The sequence below is a fragment of the Erythrolamprus reginae genome, chromosome 2, assembly GCF_031021105.1.
Source record: "Erythrolamprus reginae isolate rEryReg1 chromosome 2, rEryReg1.hap1, whole genome shotgun sequence".
Taxonomy (NCBI): domain Eukaryota; kingdom Metazoa; phylum Chordata; class Lepidosauria; order Squamata; family Dipsadidae; genus Erythrolamprus; species Erythrolamprus reginae.
In genome coordinates, this window is record NC_091951.1 from 293,208,297 (window position 1) to 293,229,679 (window position 21,383).

The following is a 21,383-nucleotide window of genomic DNA, read 5'->3' on the forward strand; positions in this document are numbered from 1 at the left end:
AAATGTGATTCACCGAGCTCTTGGGATTCACATATCAATAGTAAGCAACTACAATATTACAACTATGGTTACAATTTTAGATAGTAAACTTGCCTCACTTTTACGCAGTTGTCTACTAAAAGGCTATATTTACACCACAATGTAACCCATGGTTTTAACTTTAAGGAATATACCCAGTTGGCTTGCTTCACAACAGTTCTAAGTCATAAACCTTGGTTAAAAAGTCATAGTTTGGGTCACCTCACCATATCTTCCCATGGCATAAAAAGAAAACCACATATTTGTTTAGTGATGTGTGTAACTCCAAATTTATTTAGTGAAATAAATCTAGAAATTTTGTACTGTGCATGTTGGGTTCTATTTAGGGAGCTTCAGAAAAGGACATTTATGTATATACACAATTAAGTTATGCTTTTTCATCCCTAGAATAGCATTGAAAATATGTTGTGCAGTGTAATGGAAGTGATGAAATGTACATCATGACCGTATGCAATTATAATTTAACATAGTTGTGTTAGATTTCAGGACTTCTACATAACTGTGGAGTTTAGATATGACAGTTCAATGCTTTGGAGTTCCTGTACAAAATGAGCTTTGGAGAATGGAAGAATGACTTTAGCATCCACCTGCCATACCTTCAGATGGATGCAAATTTCTGAGACTTGTGCAGCGATGGGCTAAGAGCCAGAATGCTAAATTGTGCTCTTAAGTTCCTGCTGGACCAGTGCGATTTTGCTGCTGCACCTGTGGAGGTAGCAAAATTGCGCCCGTGTTTCGACGAGGTTTTACCTGCAGCTTCGTGCACAATTTTGCTACCTCAACAGGTGTAGCATCAAAATCACGCTGGTCCCGCAAGAACGTACGAGCCGTGGTGGTGAGCGCAATTTAGCGTTCTGGCTTGTAGCCCATCACTGGACTTGTGCTATAGTAAGGAGCGCGCATAAGTGCACCAGTGTACCTTCCGTCCCGCTCTAATGTTTCTCTCTTACTATCATGTATATAAACACTGTTGTATACCTCCAATAAGTAATTGTCAAAACAAATAAATAAAAAATAAAAATAAGCTAACACTTTTTTAAAAAAAACATACATTAAGATGATGTATACAGGTGTTATTTGCTCTTTATATCAAAAGTACATCTTATGCTACTTGGCAAATCATTTTTATCGTCCCATAAACATGCATAATATTCAAGCTTCATTTACATAGTGTTAATATAGCTTTCTCAAGCCTGGCATACAGTAAACCTGTTGGCATCTACCCAGTGATTGAGAGTTTGTGGAGTAGTAAGTCCTAGTTGTCCCAGTCATCACAAACCAGCCAGCATTTTACTTTTACATGCTGTGAAACTGAACATTCGGTAATCCACTTTAGGGTCCTGCTATTCAGTTTAAACAATTGCTCGAGTAAACCAGCCCTGAGTAACATCCTAGATCTGAAAGTAAATTGGGAAGATAAGTTCAATAGGGCTCCTGTAATAAATAAATAGATAGATAGATAGAAGGAAGGGAGGGAGGGAAGGAAGAAAGGAAGGAAGAAAGAAAGAAAAAGAAAGGAAATCTTTATTGGCCAAGTATGATTGGACACACAAGGAATTTGTCTTTGGTGCATATGATATTTTTATTATTTATTTATTTTGTCCAATACACAATAATACACAATGAAGGTTATAGAGGATATAGTAGAGAAGAAATACGAGATATAGGAGAGACTATAGGACAGGGGACGGAAGGCACTCTAGTGCGCTTATGTACACCCCTTACTGACCTCTTAGGAATCTGGAGAGGTCAAGCGTGGATAGTAAGGGTAAAATGTTGGGAGTTAGGGGATGATACTACCGAGTCCGGTAAAGAGTTCCAACAACCCGATTACTAAAGTCATATTTTTTACAGTCAAGTTTGGAGCGGTTAATGTTAAGCTTGAATCTGTTGTGTGCTCTTGTGTTGTTGTGGTTGAAGCTGAAGTAGTCTTTGACAGGCAGGACATTGCAACATATGTTCTCATTGTACATAAAAGAAAAACATACATTTGTCAAGGTACAAACACTTAATGATTATCATAGGGGTCAAATAAGCAATGAGGAAACAATATTAATTGTAACCTTACAAGGCTGGTTTCTAAACATCACTCTTATCTCTAAACACGCTTCCCTGGAATTAAACCCTTCTAACTGCGTGGAGCATTGGCAAATAAAACTTTTCGATACTAAACAAATACTCAACCACGCCCGCACTCTACCACGTCACACGAAACTAACGAAACCCTTTCCAGCGGTGCCCTCTTGCGGCCAATGGAAACCCGCTTCTTTTTTTAATCTGTTGTGAATGCCAAGAAAGGGGGAGGTGGACATCCTAACCACGTGTCCAAGCTTTGCCTTTCGGGCTTCTTCGGTTTCGGAGCCGGTCTTTCTTCACGTGTCCTTAGAGACGCACATCAGCAAACGGAGGTGGACTAGGCTGCCGTTTTGGCTGCTTAAGGATTTCAAGGCTCTGCCTGCAGACCCGAAGGATTACAGCTGGCCCGTTGTTTTGCACATAAAGCCGAGCGCGTTCTGGAGTTAACTCTTCGCGGCAGCCATGGACAAGGCGCCGGGGTCGGTTGACGCGTCGGAAAACGCAGAGCAGCAGCAGCTTACAACTCCCGCGCTTGAGAATACAACTGAGGAAAGCGAAGAGCGCTGCGAAGGTCTCTGGGAGCTGCCCGTGGAGCTCAGCATGCGGAGACCCGAATGCGGCCGCTGCGGGTGAGTGGATGTTAGGAACTAAGCCGCCTGCTCAGTGGACCGTCACGTGTCGCTGAATTCCCCCCCCCCCTCGGTGTTTCCCGCCCTCTGCTGGCTAAGAGGTCGCAATGCATCCGGCCCGGCCTCTGTTTATTTTATTTTATTTATTTATTTTTACTGCCTTTGCAAACAAGCTTCTCAGGCTATTTCTCAGGGCTTTGTTCTCACTTCAGGTGCATACCATGCCCAAGTTAACCGCAGTCCTCCACGTAATTGGTCACATCCCCCTCTAAACAGTAGCTTAATCACACGGGTTGTTGGCTTTATTCCAAAATACAGCATCCTTGCCTTAGAGTCCTCCCAGAAGGACTTTTGACACCCGCCTTTGTTTGAACGAACCAAGGAATGTTTGCCTTGGCCTATTTGCTTGGATTCTTCTTTTCGGAAGAGCTTTTCGAAGTAAGTTGAAGTAGATTTGCAGGAGGCATTAAACCTTAAAGAAACAACTGGGAGGCTCCTCTAGGCTTAACTTGATCGATTAGATTGTGGTTTGTCAATCTCAGTTGACAGCTGGTTGATAGTGAAAAACGAAGGAGAATCAGGTAGTGTATGTGAGAATACCAGGAAATCCCATATTTTTGGACTATTTTCTTATGCTAAAAATAAATAAACAAACTAGAAAAAGACAGAAATTGGATGGTGAAGTTACCAGAAGAGGAGCTCAATTTGAAGGAGGTTTTATAGTTACTTCATTTATTCATTTTATCATGTAAACGCATAGCTATGGAAGCATTTGAGTGCAGAGAAAGAGAGAAATCAGATAATTTATTTTCTTATTAAGTTTATCTGTCAGTGTGTATGGCAAGGAATATTGAGCTTGGTGGCACTATTGACTCCATAAAAATTCATCTCCCACAAAAATTGCCTAAAGCTTTACTGTACATCATTCTAAGTCTAGTATAAACTCATCCATTATGTGTTATAAGCCACTGATTGTTTCAGGAGGTAAACACAGTCAAACTCACATGGTGTAGCATAATGTCAGAATGTTTTCGCTCATTATGCTGAGCCATGTGATTTTAAGCATGACTGTTTTTACAGTCCAGATTAAAGAACTGTCATTTATTTTTGAAGAAAGAACTTCTGTTTTATGAAGGTAAACATGCATATCTCAACTTAAATAAATTTTAATTTAGAATTTTAAGAATTGCTAATAATATATAAAATTAACAGAAAATTTTATATGGGGAGCGATAAGGCCCTCCATGGAGCGAGTAAGGAGAAAATAAAAGTTTGTATATGAAAGATTTTAAGCATTGTTGTTGTGTTTATAACTATATATTGTTTTATTTCATGGTGGAGAAAATAAAAATTCTTATACCCCCAAAAAGAGAAAAGAATGGTAACTATCTGGAAATATGCGTAGTGTTAATATAACAAAATATAATTTAAATGAGGTTAAGAATCATGAGGTACAACACTTAATGATTGTCATAAAGTACAAATAAGCTACCAGGAAACAATGTTAATATAAGTTGTAAAGATATAACCAACAGGTTAAAGTCATAAGTGGGAGGAGATGGGTGATGGGAATGATGAGAAGATTAATAGTAGTGCAGACTTAATAAATGGTTTGACAGTGTTGAGGGAATTATTTGTTTAGTAGAATAATGACCTCAGGGAAAAACAATTCTTGTGTCTAGTTGTCTTGATGTGCAGTGTTCTTGAATGTTATTTTGAGGGTAGGAGTTGAAACAATTTATGTCCAGGATGCGAGGGGTCAGTAAATATTTTCACTGCCCTCAATGGAAGGCAGGTTGGCAGTAATTGTTTTTTCTGCAGTTCTGATTATCCTCTGAAGTCTGTGTCTGTCCTGTTAAGTTGCAGAACCAAACCAGACAGGTGCAGATAACAGATTCAATGATTGCTCTGTAGAAGCTCCTTGGGCAGTTTGAGTTTCCTGACTTGGCACAGAAAGAACATTCTTTGTTGTCCTTTTTTGATGACATTTTTGATGTTAGGTGAGCATTGTAGGTATTGAGAGATGATAGAGCCTAGAAATTTGAAGTCTCTACTGTTGATACTGTGTTGTCTAGTAATGTAAAAGGTGGTAGAATTGGAGAGTTCCTCCTAAAGTCTACCACCATTTCTACAGTTTTGAGTATGTTCATTCCAGATTGTTTCTGTCGCACCATGAGGCTAATTGTTCACCCTCCCATCTGTGTATGATTTCATCGTTGTCTTGAATGAGACCAATCACTGTTGTATCATCTGCAAACTTAAGTAATTTAATAGATGGTTTGAGATGCAGTCATTGGTATACTGTATAGAGAGTATGTAAGTGGTGAGAGTACACAGCTTTTGATAATTCTGAGATCATATGCACCAAAGACAAATTCCTTGTGTGTCCAATCAATAAAGAATTCTATTTTGTTTATATGTGTGTGTGTGTGTGTGTGTGTGTGTGTAAAGTGTTGCTTTTTTAAAAGTTTGAAAAGGTCAGAGATGTATCTACATTGAAAATAGCCCATATAACATAGATCACAGCAAATTTTTATGACATTTTGTATTTCATAAAATACTTTATGAAAACTTTGTATAAAATTGTTTTATAAATTTTGCCAAATTTCAATTCTATTGGAGTCATGGTTCTTGATTTTGGACACATTCTGTCAGTTAGGTCATTTGATGTAACATAATTGAAAACTTTGTGACCTGTGCTGCACTGTTTCACCCAGTTAAAGGTTACAGGAATCAGTGTGTTAGTGATTGGTAGGTAGATGATTTCTGGCACATGGGGTAGTATATGAAGCCATGTAAAACCATGTACAGAATGGCATTTTCAACACGCAACAGTGTTTATGTGTTCTGAAAGCTTAGAAGAAAATGGATTGGTAAATTACGGTATATGACTTCTGAGTATAAATATGTGCAAAATGATACACATACATGGACTCATTAAATATGACACTTTGCATATAAGTTCACTTTAGTTTAATCAAAATGAAAAGCATACATTATGGAATTATTTCTGTCCACTTGTTTTATTATACAGGCAATCTTCAATGTACAACCATAATTGAGCTTCAAAGTTAAGCTAAGTTAAGCTAAGTGACAAATTTGTTAAGTTAGTTTTGCCCCATGTTATGATTTTTTTTTGCCACATTTGTTAAATGAATCACTGCAGTTCTTAAATTTTATAACACGGTTGTTAAGTGAATCTTGTTTCCCCATTTACTGATTGTCTGAATGTCGCAAAAGGGGTTCACATAATTCCTAGACATGCAACTGTCATAAATATGAGTCAGTTGCCAAGCATCTGAATTTTGATCATGTGAATGGTTGCCGGAATGGTTGTAATTGTGAAAAATGATCATAAATCACTTTATTCAGTGCCGTTGTAACTTTGAACAGTCATTAAATGAACTGTTGTAAATCGAGAAATACCTGTAATCTATTCTGTATTTACATTGTATGGTTCTTATTCAAAACAAATGTAATAACTTTACTTAGCTTGATCATAGTGCTTTTCCTGCAGTAATTACATTTTCACTTGAATCAAGATTGGCGTCAATATTATACTGAAAGACATGTAATAGCTATTGTATATATAGTATGCCTTGATGATTCGGTAGTGCCATCTAGTGAACAGTTGTATACCTGAACAAAATTTTGTATTCATTTTTCTTTCTTTTGCATATATTGTACACATTGATAAATATTCATAATTCAAGAGTGTTTGCTAAATTCATTTAAATACCGAGAGATATTTTATTATACCCTTTTCAGTACTATAAATAGCTTAAAATTTGGTGCAAACTAATGAATATAGGTGCATATCAAATCAAAATTGCACCTGCCTATAGAATGACTGGGCAAATGTGCTTGTAAACACTTGTTTGATAAGGATCTATAAGACTATTTCTGAGAATGAGACTGGAGAATTAAAAATGGAGGAAAGAGGCAGTTATTGATCTTCTATAGAAAGTCCACAAGGCAACCATGTTTCATTTTAAAATGCTGCAGTACATGGCATTCAAGATGCCACCCAACCAGGAATTGATGTTCTATTACTTCAATGCTCAGCATTCCATTGCTGCTTTATATTTTTGCAAATGTCAGAGTTATTTTGCACATATTAATCATTTCAGTTTGTTTCTCAGTGGCTCCATTTTTACTCCCTAATTGAAACCTGCTGAAACTAGGTTATAGTACAGTAATGCAACTGTAATAATATTCAAGTGAAAGAAAGCATAAAACCATAATCTCAGTAAAATAGGGAAAACTCTTGTTGGGGAAAATAGTATTTCAAAACACTTAAACATAAATCATGCAATCATTTTAAATAGCACAATCATTTCTTTCTATTGTATTCATTGTATTAGGTCCCTATAAACTAAGATTTTATCAATAGAAGGCTAACAACCTTTAAATTTGATAGTATTCGGAAATCACAATTTTGTATGTATGTATTTTTGTATGTATGTATGTGTGTGTGTGTGTGTGTGTGTGTATGTATGTACGTACGTACTTGCTTGCTTGCTTGCTTGCTTGCTTGCTTGCTTACTTACTTTATTGGATTTATAAGCTTACCACTCCTAAGGGATTCTGGGCGGCGTACATAAATAAAACAATATACTACAATTAAAATCCCAATACAAAAATCCCATTTCTAGGCTGGAATAGAATACTTTAGTTCAATGGTCCCAGGCCTGCTGGCAGTGCCATGTTTTTAAGGCCTTCCAGAAGGCTAGGAGGGTGGGGGTGGTGCGGATCTCCTGGGATAGTTGGTTCCATAGAGCCGGAGCTGCCACAGAGAAGGCCCTCCCCTGCCGTCTTGCCAATTGACACTGTTTGGTTGACGGTCCCAGATAAGGCCAAACCTTCGGGCTCTAATTGGCTACTAGGAAGTATGAGGCAGAAGGTGGCCCTGTAAATAATCTGGTCCTAAGCCGTGTAGTGCTTTATAGGTGATAACCAAAATCTTAAATTGTATCCAGAGACCAATTGCAGGCCGGTGCAGCTCGCAGAGTGATGGAGTTATGTGGGTGTACCTTTGTTCACAGCTTGCATTTAGGGAACATAGTATACTGAAACAACTGAACAGCCATTCATTTTCCTGCATAATTTAGATCACCGTAAAGAATTTTAAATTCTTCAATGATTAAATATTGCAATATTTTAGATATCCCCTTTTCTCATACAGAGCTACCCATCAATTGAAATCACCAGAGACTCCCCCAAATATGAACATGACCTGTGATATACTGTACTTTTTGATCGGACCAGAACAATACTTTCTGGAAACTCAGCCAAATAACTAGAATTCCTTTCTAAAGGAAATCCTTGCCATTAAAATAATTGTCCTTTTATTTTAGGAAGACCTTGGGTTTTTACATGTAATATTAAAAATGTCTTAATGTTATGTTGCTTTTCCTCCTTCTCCTGTTTTATTCTTGATATTCCTTCTGTTTTTTAAAAAACTTTTATGAAGCATTTGGAACTTTGTGGAAGATTGGCAAGAAGTTTTAAATAATATATAAGCTCAAGGGTCAGCAATTAATAAGAATATTAAGTTGGGGAATCCAATTCAGCTGGGTAAACTGTTCAGGTAGTATACACTTTGGTTTTAAGAATATGGATTGATTAATTGATTGATTGATTGATTACTTATTTACTTATTTATTTATTTACTTACTTACTTACTTACTTATTTATTAGTGAAAGTGTTAGAAATTAGGGCAAAGTAGCCTACCATAGATAGCCTTTGAAAAATTGAAATGGTTTCATCAGAATATTGTATTGTATTTTTGTATTGTTGTAAGCCGCCCTGAGTCCCATGGGATTGGGCAGCATAGAAGTCAAACAAACAAACAAGCCGCAGCTAAAAAAACATATGACATAATTAACCAGGCTAATGTGGTGGATACTGTTAACCTATCATATGGAATTTGAAAATATTTGGAACCATCACAAAATAACTTAACTCAGATGATAGTCATTCAGTGAGCACTGCATTATTACAAGTATTTTTAAGTCAACTTTATAGCTAATCATAACATTTTGAAGTAAATGTGGATGCTCCGTCATACTTTGAAAAAGAGTGAGTGAACTGTTCATTTTACAAACTTCCTGCAGGGGTTCTTAAGAACAAGGTATAAATACAATCCACTTCTTGAAAGACTCTGTCCATGTGTGCAACATATTAATAACTCTTGCCCATAATTTTTGTACCTGCCTCTTTTATACTAATACCTGAAATTCATTATAGTTCTCCTAATATTAAAAAATATAGGTTTCAGATGTTTACATAAACTATTCTAAAATTTTATGGCAAATATAATTGGGAAGCCAGGCAGATACTTTATGGATGCAGAAGGTGAGGTGAAAATTTAGATAGGAAAAAAGTCAATAAAATTGAAGAATTGTGTTTTAATCACATGAAATTTTAATCTTAAATCTGTGTTTGTAGCATTGGATTGATTGTGATATTTTGGTGTTTTTATGTTTCTGAAGTGTTAGTCACTTAGTGCTTTAGCATCTTAGTATTTTAATGATTTAAATAATTGATTAATTTAGATTTTAAACATTTCAGCATATTTAATTATAAGTAAATACTGTATATTTGTGCAAGGATTATATCACCTGCAGCTATATTATTTAGGTTTGTTCTAATTTGTAGAATTTATTTTAGTACTTTTAAATACTTTAAGTACTTTAGTATTTTAAATAAATTTTTACCTTGTCCCTTGTAATTTTGGTCATGAAACTGAATAAAATTCTGTCAGTTACATAATAAAAATTACTGATTGAGTGCTAACTAGGATATAAGGAATCAATATAAAGTGAAATAACAAATATTTAGATCCATACCAAAATGTTAGCTATTTTACACAGAATCATTTAGAAAATGGCCAATTTGACAGCATTATCAGATGGTAACTGGCCAGTTTCTAAAGGAATACATTGCTATACATTACCATACATATCTTACATTGCTATATTGGAGTGCTTTTATTATCTGGAAAGGGTGAGGATGCATCACTAAATCATTCATTCCCATTCTTGATTTAGATCATGCTTATAATTCCTTATGCAAATAAATATAATTATATCTAGCTGGCAATATATAACTTAAATTCATACCATTAATTCTTTAATCTGCAAAATCAGGCATTCTGGGGATAGATATAAATAAATCAGTAGCAAAATAAAGTATTCATGCTTCAAAGTTCCACCAATGCTCAGTGAGCATGAAAGAGCATATTAATAATCTCTTCTTGAACATCAGTAGAATTCAACGGTCCTATGACATCGTGCAGGGAAAGCATTATTCAAACTTGTTCAAACTACAATATTCAGTTCCCTCAGTGCCTCAAAAATGCTTCATACAATAAAAATTGTACATGAGTCCTCCTAGTCACTCTTCTAGCAGTGTTCCACAAGATAAAGGAGATGCTCTGTAAACACAGGGAAAATCAGTCAAGCAGGTTAGGCAATTATCTGTGGAGATGTCAGTACCTCTGAAAGGACATTGCAATCAAAGACAGGAGGAATTAGATTGTACACTACAAAGTCATGTATTTCCACTGAAAGCTCTTCTGTGAAAACAGATTGAAGTAGGTAATCAAAATGAATAGCTGAAAGAACTACTGAATTCACTCAGTAGCTACAACTGGTTGTGTATTGGCTTATTGTGGGAATAGGGCAGCAATTAAGTTGCAGTCATCATCTTTATGAACAGAAGTCTCTGCTTTTAGAAAATTGTTTTCAAGCATGTTTTTAAGCAAAAGGTTTGTAACTTCTTCAGCAGATCTTATATTTGATCACTCCATAGAGGGCACAAACAAGCTATTCTTTTTTCTGTCACTCGGAGATATTCTTTCATTAGCAATGATTTCTCCTTTCTATCATTTGACCTTGGTGAACGTCAAGCCATTAGGTCTGTTGGTCAAAATATGTGTGTGTGTAAATGTTGTTTATAAGACTAGAATCTAAAGCAAACTAAATATAAAGAAAAGAAAATAGAAAGAAGAAGTAGAAAATACAAGAAAAAGAAATTAGTATTTTGGGAGTATGTGTTTCAGATAGTCAAATGATTAGGAAATTTTCCATTAATTGGAAGTACAGTACTAGCACAGCCATTTTTCATTTCATAATTTCATAAACAAGAGGTACTGGAGCAGATATAAAATCATTTGTTTTATAATTCTCCGTACTGAAGGAGTGGGTCCAGCAGTCACATGGGTTGCTCCTGTCCAATCCGTTGGAACTGAGCCTAGTATTAAAAAAGACTGCTGGATCCGCCCCTTCCCCAGAATTCGCTCAGTTCGCATATCCTGCGGTTGTATTGTGATAGCTCGTTCAACATTCTAACACCTTCCCTTCGATCTTTCCTTCAAAAAGTAGTAAGATTTATTGTCTTTATTTAATTACTTGCACTAATTGCGCCAGCCGTTTAAAAGAAAAAAAAAAAAAAAGAAAAAGAAAAAAACGCGGCTTGGCTTTATTTCCTTGGGAGAAGTTGCGGTTTCGTTTTCCCCCGGCGGTTTTGCCGGTTACGATTCCTGCGGCCGCTTGTGGATTCTTCTAATCCTTTGGCCTGGAGGTCCTAGTGCAAGTATTTATCCATTGAAATATTGATTATTTATTGTATATAAATATTTAAGGGCTTATAAAATACCTCCTGCGGAGTGAGACGCCTTCTAGTCTCCTGGACTTAGTCGATCGCTTTTCCCTTAAGAAATTCTCAGCAGCGATCTTTTCGGCGCGAAGGCCTTCGCGCCCTTTTTTAAAAAATCTAGGCCTCTCGTGTTGGCCTTCTGCCAGCCGCGTAGGCCTCAGTCCACCGCGTGGATCCGGGAGCGGGCCTTGGGGGTCCCAGGCTAAATTCTCCACCGGCTAAGCCTCCAACCAGAGTGCCTTGGTTTACTTAATTACAAAGTTTAGGGAGGCTGGCCCCGCTGGATTTGGGGGCACGAACTCTGGGTTTGCCCAGATTGTCCTCACGTTTCAGCAGCTTCGAGGCCTCGAAGCAGGATCCATTCCTCTTGGGAAGTCCTTGAAATCTTCTCCTTATAATTCAGTTATTGGCTCAGCCTTGTCTTCTGTTAATTGTCAGACTATGGCTACTTTTCCCAAGAGAGGCACAACTAAAGGTCCCAAAGAGGTTAGGCCTACTGGTAATTCTACTGAAGTTCCCCAGGCCTCTTCCTCCTCTTCCTCAGGCACCCATTCCTTAGCCAAGCCCACCAGGGCTGAGAAGAGAAGGGACCCAGCCCTACAAAAAATACATGATAAATCAGCCAAACTTTTTAAGGTGCAGGCCCAAGTGCATATCAATCCAACCCCCCCGGAGGCCTCTAACCTGCCTCTTTCTGGGGTTCCTGTGCTATCCCTGGATGAGCCAAACCTAAATCCACCCCAACCTAACCTATGGGGTTTAGGTCCAGAGGAGCCAGATATTACCGAGGATTCCTCCCAGCCAGAACCTGCTCAGGCCCTCAGGGATCCTCCGGCTTTTCCGGCTGATATTTCTTCCTTGCCTCCGGAGTTTCAGTCTATCTTGACTATTCTGACTAACACCATTGACGCTAAACTCTCATCTTTCAATGTGCCTTCTCTGTCTCATCCCCCACCACGCTCCTCCCGTCCCGTGAGTTCTTCTCCTTCCTACAGAGCCCCAGCCATGGAGGTCTCTGACTCCTCTCAGGAAGAGGATGAGGATGGGGACGCAGAAGAGGATGATGACCCATTTCAGCGTCTGTCGGAAGATGAGGAATCTCAGATTAAGATTCCAGCCCCAGCTGCTATCCTTCCTTCGCAGCTTTTCAAATCTCTCCTGTTTAAAGCTAGAGTATCCACGGGGCTAGCCGGGCAAGAAAAACAGGCTACTTCTTCCTCAGACCCTCCGGAGGAAAATCTTCCTTATTTCATGGAAGAACAGGAAGACAATGAGGTAATACCTATGCCCAAGTTGTTTAAGGATGCTTTGCTTAAACAGTGGGACCACCCAACCGTTGGCCTTACTCCCACTCCCAAGGACAAGAAACTCTACAAGCTCTTCTCCTCCTATGAGGAACTCCTAACATGTCCCAAGCCAGATGAACCAGTGAAGACACTCCACTCGACTTCTGCCATACCGGGCGAAGCAAAGGAGGTCCTCCGGCCAGAGGACAAACGACTTGAGCAAATGCTCAAAAGGAGTCTCCTTGCAGACTCATGGGCCATTAAGAGTGCTGCAGCGGCATCCTTCTTTTCCAGAGCTGTGCTCTTGTGGCTTCGTCAGCTCCAACCACACCTGCCGCCAGATGACTTACGGGGTCAACAGGATTTCAACAATATCTTCGCAGCTCCCCGATATGTAGCAGATGCTTCCCTCCAATCTTCCAGATTTGCAGCCAGGTCAGTAGCAGCCTCCACAACGGCCAGAAGACTTCTATGGCTCCGCCCTTGGCAGGCGGGAGTAAGACAGAAGTGGCAGTTAGCCATGGGTCCGCTGAAACGTAACCTCCTCTTCGGAGACCTTCTGGACCCTCTCCTTACGGAGACCACAGACAAGAAAAAGGTCTTCGGACCTACCACCAAGAAGGCCCCTAAACCGCAGCCCTTTCGGCGCACAGGGCGTCAACAGGATCAGAGCTTCGCATTTCAAAGGAATCCAGGTCAGTATTCCCCTCGGTTTCGATCCCAATCTAGAACCACCAGGGGCAGAGGTTCCCATTATCAGAGAGGATCCTCTTCTACCAGGGCTTCCAAAAGAGCCAGATGGTAAGTTTTCCTCCTTTCCCATAGGCGGTCGCCTAGCCTGGTTCTCTTCCGACTGGCACCGTTCTTGTAAGGACCCCTGGGTCATTGACACTGTGGAAAGGGGCCTAAGGTTAGAGTTCATTTCACCTCCCCCTAACCGTTTTATTTCTTGTCCTTCTCCCAGTTCCACTCCATCTCGTATCCGAATGGAGGAGGCTATTTCTCATTTGTTGACTATTAGAGCTTTTCAACCGGTCCCCTCTCTCCAGAGAGGTTTAGGCTTCCATTCCATCCTCTTCATGGTCCCTAAGACCTCTGGAGGCTGGAGAGCCACCTTAGATCTAAAGAATTTGAACCGGTTCATAAAATATAGGAAATTCAAAATGCATTCCTTATCTTCCATTTTAGCAGCTCTACATCAGGGAGACTTTATGGGGTCTCTGGATCTCACGGAGGCCTACCTCCATATTCCCATTGCCAAGGTCCATAGGAATTTTCTGCGCTTTGCCCTTCAAGGCAGGCTTTTTCAGTATAGGGCTATGCCATTTGGGCTCTCCTCAGCTCCCAGAGTCTTCACTAAACTCTTGGGATCCTTGGCAGCTCATATCCGGGCCTCTCCCTTTCATATTTTATGTTATTTAGATGACATTTTAATTCATGGAAATTCCAGATCTGGTGGGGCTGCAGACCTCTGTTTTACCATGTCGGTTCTACAGAATCATGGTTTCTCCATAAATCTTAAAAAGAGCCACCTTGATCCATCCACTTCCATTCTGCATCTGGGAACTATCATTAATTCCGAGATATCCCAGGTTTTCCTCTCCACTGAGAGAAAACGCAGCTTTTTGGATCTCATTGCTCGCATCCTGCCCCAGCAATCTACCTCCATTGCCACCCTATCTTCCCTTTTGGGTAAAATGGTGTCATGTATTGGTATTGTTCCCTGGGTCCGTCTTCACGCCAGGGAACTACAGTGGCTCCTATTACCCTTCCAGAGATCGGGCCACAGCAACTCGAATCGTCGCATCACCATCCCACCGACGGTTCGCAGATCCCTCAAGTGGTGGACTTCTCCAGCCCTAGACAAGGGATCTCCCTTCCGGTGCCCCGACCAGTTTGTAGTCACCACAGATACCAGCCTCTCGGGCTGGGGAGCCCACGCCCAGGGTCTTTTAGCTCAGGGCACATGGGCACCGGAGGAGGCTTCCAGGCCCATCAATTGGCTAGAATTAAGAGCCGTGTCTCTAGCTCTAAAACAATTCCACTCTCACATCTCCAACCAACATGTGCTGATTCTCACCGACAATATAGTCACCAAAGGCCATATTTGCAGACAGGGAGGCACAAGATCCAAGGCCCTCATGAGGGAGGCCCGAAGTTAGGCCTTTGGGCAGAGAAAACTCTCCAGTCGCTTCTAGCCGACCACATCTCGGGGAGCCTCAATGTCCAAGCGGACTGGCTCTCGCGAGTGACCTTAGATCCAGGCGAGTGGAATCTCCATCAGTCACTGTTCCACCAGATCTGCCTCAGGTTCGGCCATCCAGTGTTGGATCTATTTGCGACCAAAGCCAATGCCCAGCTCCCTCGCTTCATCTCCAGGTTCCCGTCTCCGGGAGCAGAGGCAATCAATGCTCTCAGGAGCCCTTGGCCTCCAGGTCTATTGTATGCCTTCCCTCCAATTCCAATTCTGCCAGACGTGATCAACAAAATCCTCCTGGAGAAGGCCCGAGTAATTCTGATTGCCCCTCACTGGCCTCGCAGGCCCTGGTTCGCGGACCTCCAACAACTGTCCGTCCAGGACCCCTGGCGACTCCCCGTTTCGGAGGATATGTTGCGACAGGGGGCCTCCTTCCACCCGGACCCAGAGTGGTTCCACCTCACCGCCTGGCTATTATCCGGAGGGACTTAGACCTGCGAGGGTATGACCCGGACACAGTGGAAATCATCCTGAAGTCTAGAAGAGGGTCTACCAACCGGATCTACGACCATACTTGGTCCAAATTCCATCAGTGGTGCTCGCAGGAGGGTTTTTCAGCACCATCCGCCGACACCTGGCCGCCATTTCTTCCGTCTTGGCGGGGCCTCGCAGGCAGCCCCTCCGCTCTTTTCCAGAAATCCAAGAATTTCTAAGAGGAGTGGCCATCCTCAGGCCTTCTAAAATCCACAGATATCCTACCTGGGACTTGCCACGGGTTCTCCACTCTCTTACTCAGGCACCTTACGAACCCCTGAATTCTGCGTCCCTCAGGTACCTATCCTTTAAGGTAGCATTCCTGGTGGCGATTACATCCGCCCGACGCATATCTGAGCTGGCAGCCCTTTCTATCAGACAGGACCTTTGCCAGTTTTTCACCAGGATAAAGTGGTTCTGCGACTGGACCCCACCTTTCTACCAAAGGTTAGTTCCATGTTTCACAGATCTCAGGATATCATATTACCTTCCTTCTGCCTCCAACGAGAGCATCCCCTGGCAACTAGATGGCACACTCTGGATCTCACTAGAGCGCTAAAGGTTTATATCCAACGCACAAGATCCATCCGGAGATCTGAAGCACTCTTCATAGCCTACCATCCCAGATCCTTGGGATCCAGAGTGTCTTCTACAGTAATAGGTCGTTGGATCAGAGGGACCATCTCTAAGGCCTACGAGACAGCTCCCCTTTCCATTCCAAGGAATATTACAGCGCATTCCACCAGAAGTGCTGCCACATCTGCCGCTTGGGCGACTCAGGCTCCGTTGGAAGAAGTCTGCAAAGCAGCCACTTGGGCCTCGCCAAATTTCTTCATAAGGCACTACAAAATCGATTCGTACGCATCAGCGGACGCTGCCTTCGGCAGTAGAGTACTCCAATCCGTTATCTCTCACGATAGCAATGTACTCCCACCCTAGGGACCTATCTCTTGGGTATGTCCCATGTGACTGCTGGACCCACTCCTTCAGTACGGAGAATAGGCGTTGATTGCTTACCTGAACGCCTCTTCTCGTACGGTGAGTGGGTACAGCAGTCACTTCCCTCCCTATGTGTGGTCTTCTTTACCTTCTATTCTATTTTCTTATAACACATGAGAGTTGAACATTAAAGAGCTTCACTACTGAGCCTAGTCTATGGATTCGCGAATTCTGGGGAAGGGGCGGATCCAGCAGTCTTTTTTAATACTAGGCTCAGTTCCAACGGATTGGACAGGAGCAACCCATGTGACTGCTGTACCCACTCACCGTACGAGAAGAGGCGTTCAGGTAAGCAATCAACGCCTATTTTCATTTAGGACTTAGATTACTTATTATCTTAATGATTTGTTCAATTATGAGTTAATGAAAAATGCAGTTTGATGGATTGAGAGCATATGCACCAAGACAAATTCCTTGTGTGTCCAATCACACTTGGCCGATAAATAATTCTATTCTATTTATTCTATTCTATTCTGTGATGATAATTGACAAATCACAATGTTTGTACACAACTTTACATCAAGAGCCAAAGTGGCGCAGTAGTTAGAGGTGCTGTACTGCAGGCTAGTTTAGCTGACAACTAGTTGCAATTCAGCAGTTCAAATCTCACCGGCTCAAAATTGACTCAGCCTTCCATCCTTCCGAGGTGGGTAAAATGAGGACCCAAGTTGTTGGGACCAATATGCTGACTTTGTAAAACAGATTAGAGAAGGCCATAAAAGCACTACGCAGCGGTATATAAGTGCTAAGTGCTATTGCTATTAATTGAACAAACTACAGCATGGCTTATCTTAAAATATGAATACATTTGAGGGATGTCACTAATTCCAGTGAACTCTGCCTATCTGGTTTCCTAAATTTACATTTTCAACCTTATATTTACACACAATTTCAGTTTTGATTTTCCTGTGCTTTCGTCATAACATGTAATTATTAATATTATATGCAAGGAAAATGTCTAACATTAAGATAAGTAGTATGGTATATATAAAGGGGATGTTTGCATACAAGAGAAAGTGAATATTATTAAGAGGGTTTTTAAAATTTTACATTCTAAATCCATGATACTGGTTACAATTGGACATATAGTTCTACTTTCACTGAATTTCAGGTAGTTCTTTAGTTTTTCTAGACTGAATGGCAGTATAAGTTATATACTATTTAAGTGTGACAAAGTTTTTACCTGCTCCAGTGATGTCATTGTCCTATCTTAAGCCCTATTTCATACACTGCAATCCTATTTATTCAGAAATAAATCCCCCTTTCTTCACTGGAACTGATTCCTTGATGCTGTATTTAGAATTGCAAACTTCTTTTAGAAATGGAACTTGAAGGAAATATTGAGAAGAAAGTTTGCACAGCAGCGTCAATAAAAGTAGATTTCAGATATCAGTTGATTTTAAAGTATGCTTAGTAATTAGCCAATTTATAAAGGGTATTTTAATTATTAAAACCGTTGAGCATTTCTTGTTATTTTAATTAAATAATACAATAATTGTTATTAAAGCTACCTTTCTGAAAAATTTTGTACTCATGCCATTGTTTGTGGTAGCTTCACTAGCGTTTTACACCTGACTTTTAGTGAAGTAGTGTGTTGTTCTACTTTGAAGACATTATTAGAGATTAATTATTACATGATGTGTTGCGATCTTTTCAGGACAATTCACACTATGCCTCAAAGAATAGTTGTCTCTTTTGGCATTTAAAAAACGATGGAAAACCAAATCTGTTGGCTGATGAGAACAAAAGCCTTTGACCGCATAACTGATAAATCTTCTTAATTAATGTTACTACCCTTCAGATCAGCTTTGTCTTCTGTAATTATCTTAACTGCAGTCTTGCCCCAAGGCTTGCATTTTATGTGCAATTGAGAAAACTGTATTTCCGCATAGGCTGATATTGTAGAATAATGTCAGAATCCATATTAACAATAGGAAATTTTAATTTGAAGGATGACCTGGTTTAGAAAAACAAACCATTAGCATTTTGCTTTCCAATAGTGTATATGCAATATAATAAATGAAATGCCAGCTTTTCAATGGCTTAAAAAATATAAATGTATTTAAATAATATACATTTATGAATATTTTTATATATTCTTCTTATGTTTTCCTGCAAGTTCAGAGTCCACAATGGAGTGTTGGTCCATTGATTGTGATAGGAATTGACCAATCAGTTATTGCTGAATTCTGACTTGATGGGCTTAGGGAAAATGACTTCCCCAGTGTTATCCAGCTGGCTTTCATACCTAAACCAGGACTGGAATGCACTGTCTTCTCTTTTTGGCCAGGTGCCTTAACCACTAGACTGCTTGGACCAGTCCCTGAAGTTTTCTCAGAAAGAGTTTAGAAGTGGTTTGCCATTGCTCCCTTTCTAGGACTGAGGAAGAGTGGATCAAGGCCATACAGTTGGCTTTGTGAATAAAGCAGGACTAGAAATAACCATTTTGTGTTCCTAATCTAGCGGCTTACTACTGCACCAAACTCGTTCCTGAAAAAACTGTATAAATGAAGTATTATTTAATTAAAGTCAAACATAGTATTTTGCTCTCAGGATTACACTTTGAAATAATAATTGCAGAAATAAATTACAGAAAGATTATTTTTATCGATTTACAGATTAGACCCAGTACTCTTTTAGATTATTTTGATAAATCTAAATACTGTATAGACTTGTATGCCATGGTTTACAATTTTCTCATCTATTTTACATTTATATCAAAATAATATATTTTTAAAAGTTTTCTTTTGTATGCAAGAAGAGATATTATGGAACTTCTATTAAGTCTCCCTCCTTATATCTTCAGATTGAGATGTGAAAAAAGGCTTGAGATCTGAAAGGTGATGCAAACACACCAGGAAGTTCAGTGGCTGGGCTTATGCCAAGAAGCCAAGCAGCAGTAGCTTCATTAACATTTAGACATACCCAAATCAAAGGATATATCATGTGTGTTATATTATACAAGTATAATGAAGGCTAAACTGACATATCAATGGCTTAAGTTGAGCCTTATGCTTATGAGAGCATATGCATATGCATCAAGGACAAATTCCTTGCATGTGCAATCACACTTGGCCAATAAAAAATTCTATTCTATTCTTACGGACCTCTGTGGTTGGAGTTGTCTTGGAGAGTACTGTATTGTAAAGTACACCTTATTCAGCTCTGAAGGGGCAGTAACACAACGCGCTACATCAAGTGTGGAGTAGATGTGATAAACCGTTTCTCACCATATCAGGGTTGTGGGTATGAGCTAAGGAGCTTTCAGAATATTAATGGTATTGTATAACATAAATTAAAACTTTTCCTATGTGGTATTGCAGGAAAATAAAATTGAAAGCTGCTAAGACAATTACAATTGGAACATGGAATGCCACAAGTGTGAATGTGGAAAAATCAACATGGCGAAAGGAAAAATGAATTGGCTGAATCATATTCAGTATCATTGATCTGAATTAGAACTTTCAGATAAAAAGGAATAGGCACATGCAAAAAACAGTAAAGATGTTTTTAATCATTTCTGCTCTCTATCATTTAATCTGAGAAAACAGTATGGTGTGTGTGTGTGTGTGTGTAAATGTTGCTTCAAATAGCTACATTAGCATTTGATGGGAGCAAAAATAGTGACTGTTCAGATTTTTGTAGCTCTAAATAATAAATCCCTAGAATTTATTTCAACTGGAATATTGCAAGCCTTCATTGACAATGTAAAAAAGTTAGGTCATTTCATTCCCCTGATCCATCTTTCTCTCTGGATGTGTAGATCACAAAATTTATGAATTTTAGTTTGAATCATTGTTTTGAACTGTGCTTTAAACTCTTGCATTTTTATTAAAACCTATAAATAACTTTCAAAGATAGTAAGTTGTATGAAAATTAAATATATATTAGATTGAACTGAAGAGGGCAGTGGTGTACTTCTGTAATGTATTTTTGTGCTTTCAAATTTTGCAGACACTTTATTCTGTTTCATTTGTACATTTTATAAAAATTGTTAATGTTTTATTTATTTATTTTTATAGTTGTCACAACTAATGTATTCAAACTCATTAGATTTGCAATTTATATATTTTGTGTTATATAAAGCAATAGAGAATATTGCATCAGAAACAATAAAAGTCAAACATAAAGCTTTATATTCTTTTTTTTAAAAAATCAGAATATTTTCAAATGAGTCTATCTATGCAGGATTGTGCACAAAACAAGTGCTGAATTTGGTATATGAAATGTGTCAAAAATAAACCATCATCCATTGTAATTTCTGCTACATTTTGGCAAATAAGGAACATGGTGTTGATGGAACTATGCAGAAACTATTAACTAGGCAAAAGAGGCTAGAAAACCTCTTAAGTCTAGAAGAGCAAAATAACGTTCAGCCTCCCAGAGTTTCTTAGACAGTGAGATGGACGGCTTATACATTTAATACATAAAAAAATAAAATATTCAGAAGTGGCTCCGATAATCACTGAAGTAAATTCACTAAATTCACTGAACTGTACAATAGAGGAAGAGGTACCGTATTTTTCAGAGTATAAGATGCACCGGAGTATAAGACGCTCCTTAGGTTTTGGGGAGGAAAATAGAGGCGGGAATCTGCCTACCAGATATTCATCTCACTAGCATCCTTAATCTGGTCAGATTCAGCACATTATTTTATCCCCTGGTTAGGGCTTAAGAAAAACCCTTTTTCAGAGAGAGTAACAATGAAAGAGCTTGCAAGCTGCTAAGAACTGGGAACATCGTTAGCACCTAGTTAAGGCTGCAAAGAAACTTATTCAGAACAAGTAGAGCAATGAAAAAAAAAACCCAAAGACTTAGGGCTTGGAAAGAATGTTTTCCAAGCCCTAAGTAAGAGCTGGGAAGAGCCTGCAAAGTAAGAGCTGGGAAGATTGTTAGCACAGGGGTCGACAAAGTTGTTCAGAATCTAGGAGCCAGCCAAAAAATTTAGGAGCCAGAATTTT

At 39.4% G+C, this 21,383-nt stretch overlaps 1 protein-coding gene across 2 annotated transcripts in view; it reads left to right on the plus strand.

The window, feature by feature from the left end:
- The first annotated feature begins 2,311 nt into the window (after positions 1-2,311).
- DTWD2 (DTW domain containing 2) overlaps positions 2,312-21,383 on the plus strand; it is a 102,511-nt gene continuing 83,439 nt past the window's right edge. Inside the window, exon 1 of one of the 2 annotated variants that reach the window (XR_011558333.1) lies at positions 2,312-2,744. Coding sequence is in view for 1 of the 2 variants with exons in the window: in XM_070742868.1 (XP_070598969.1) it covers positions 2,578-2,744 (167 nt within the window). In the remaining variant the exon portion in view is untranslated. The remainder of the gene's footprint in view (positions 2,745-21,383) is intronic. The other variant, XM_070742868.1, reaches the window with a different exon arrangement.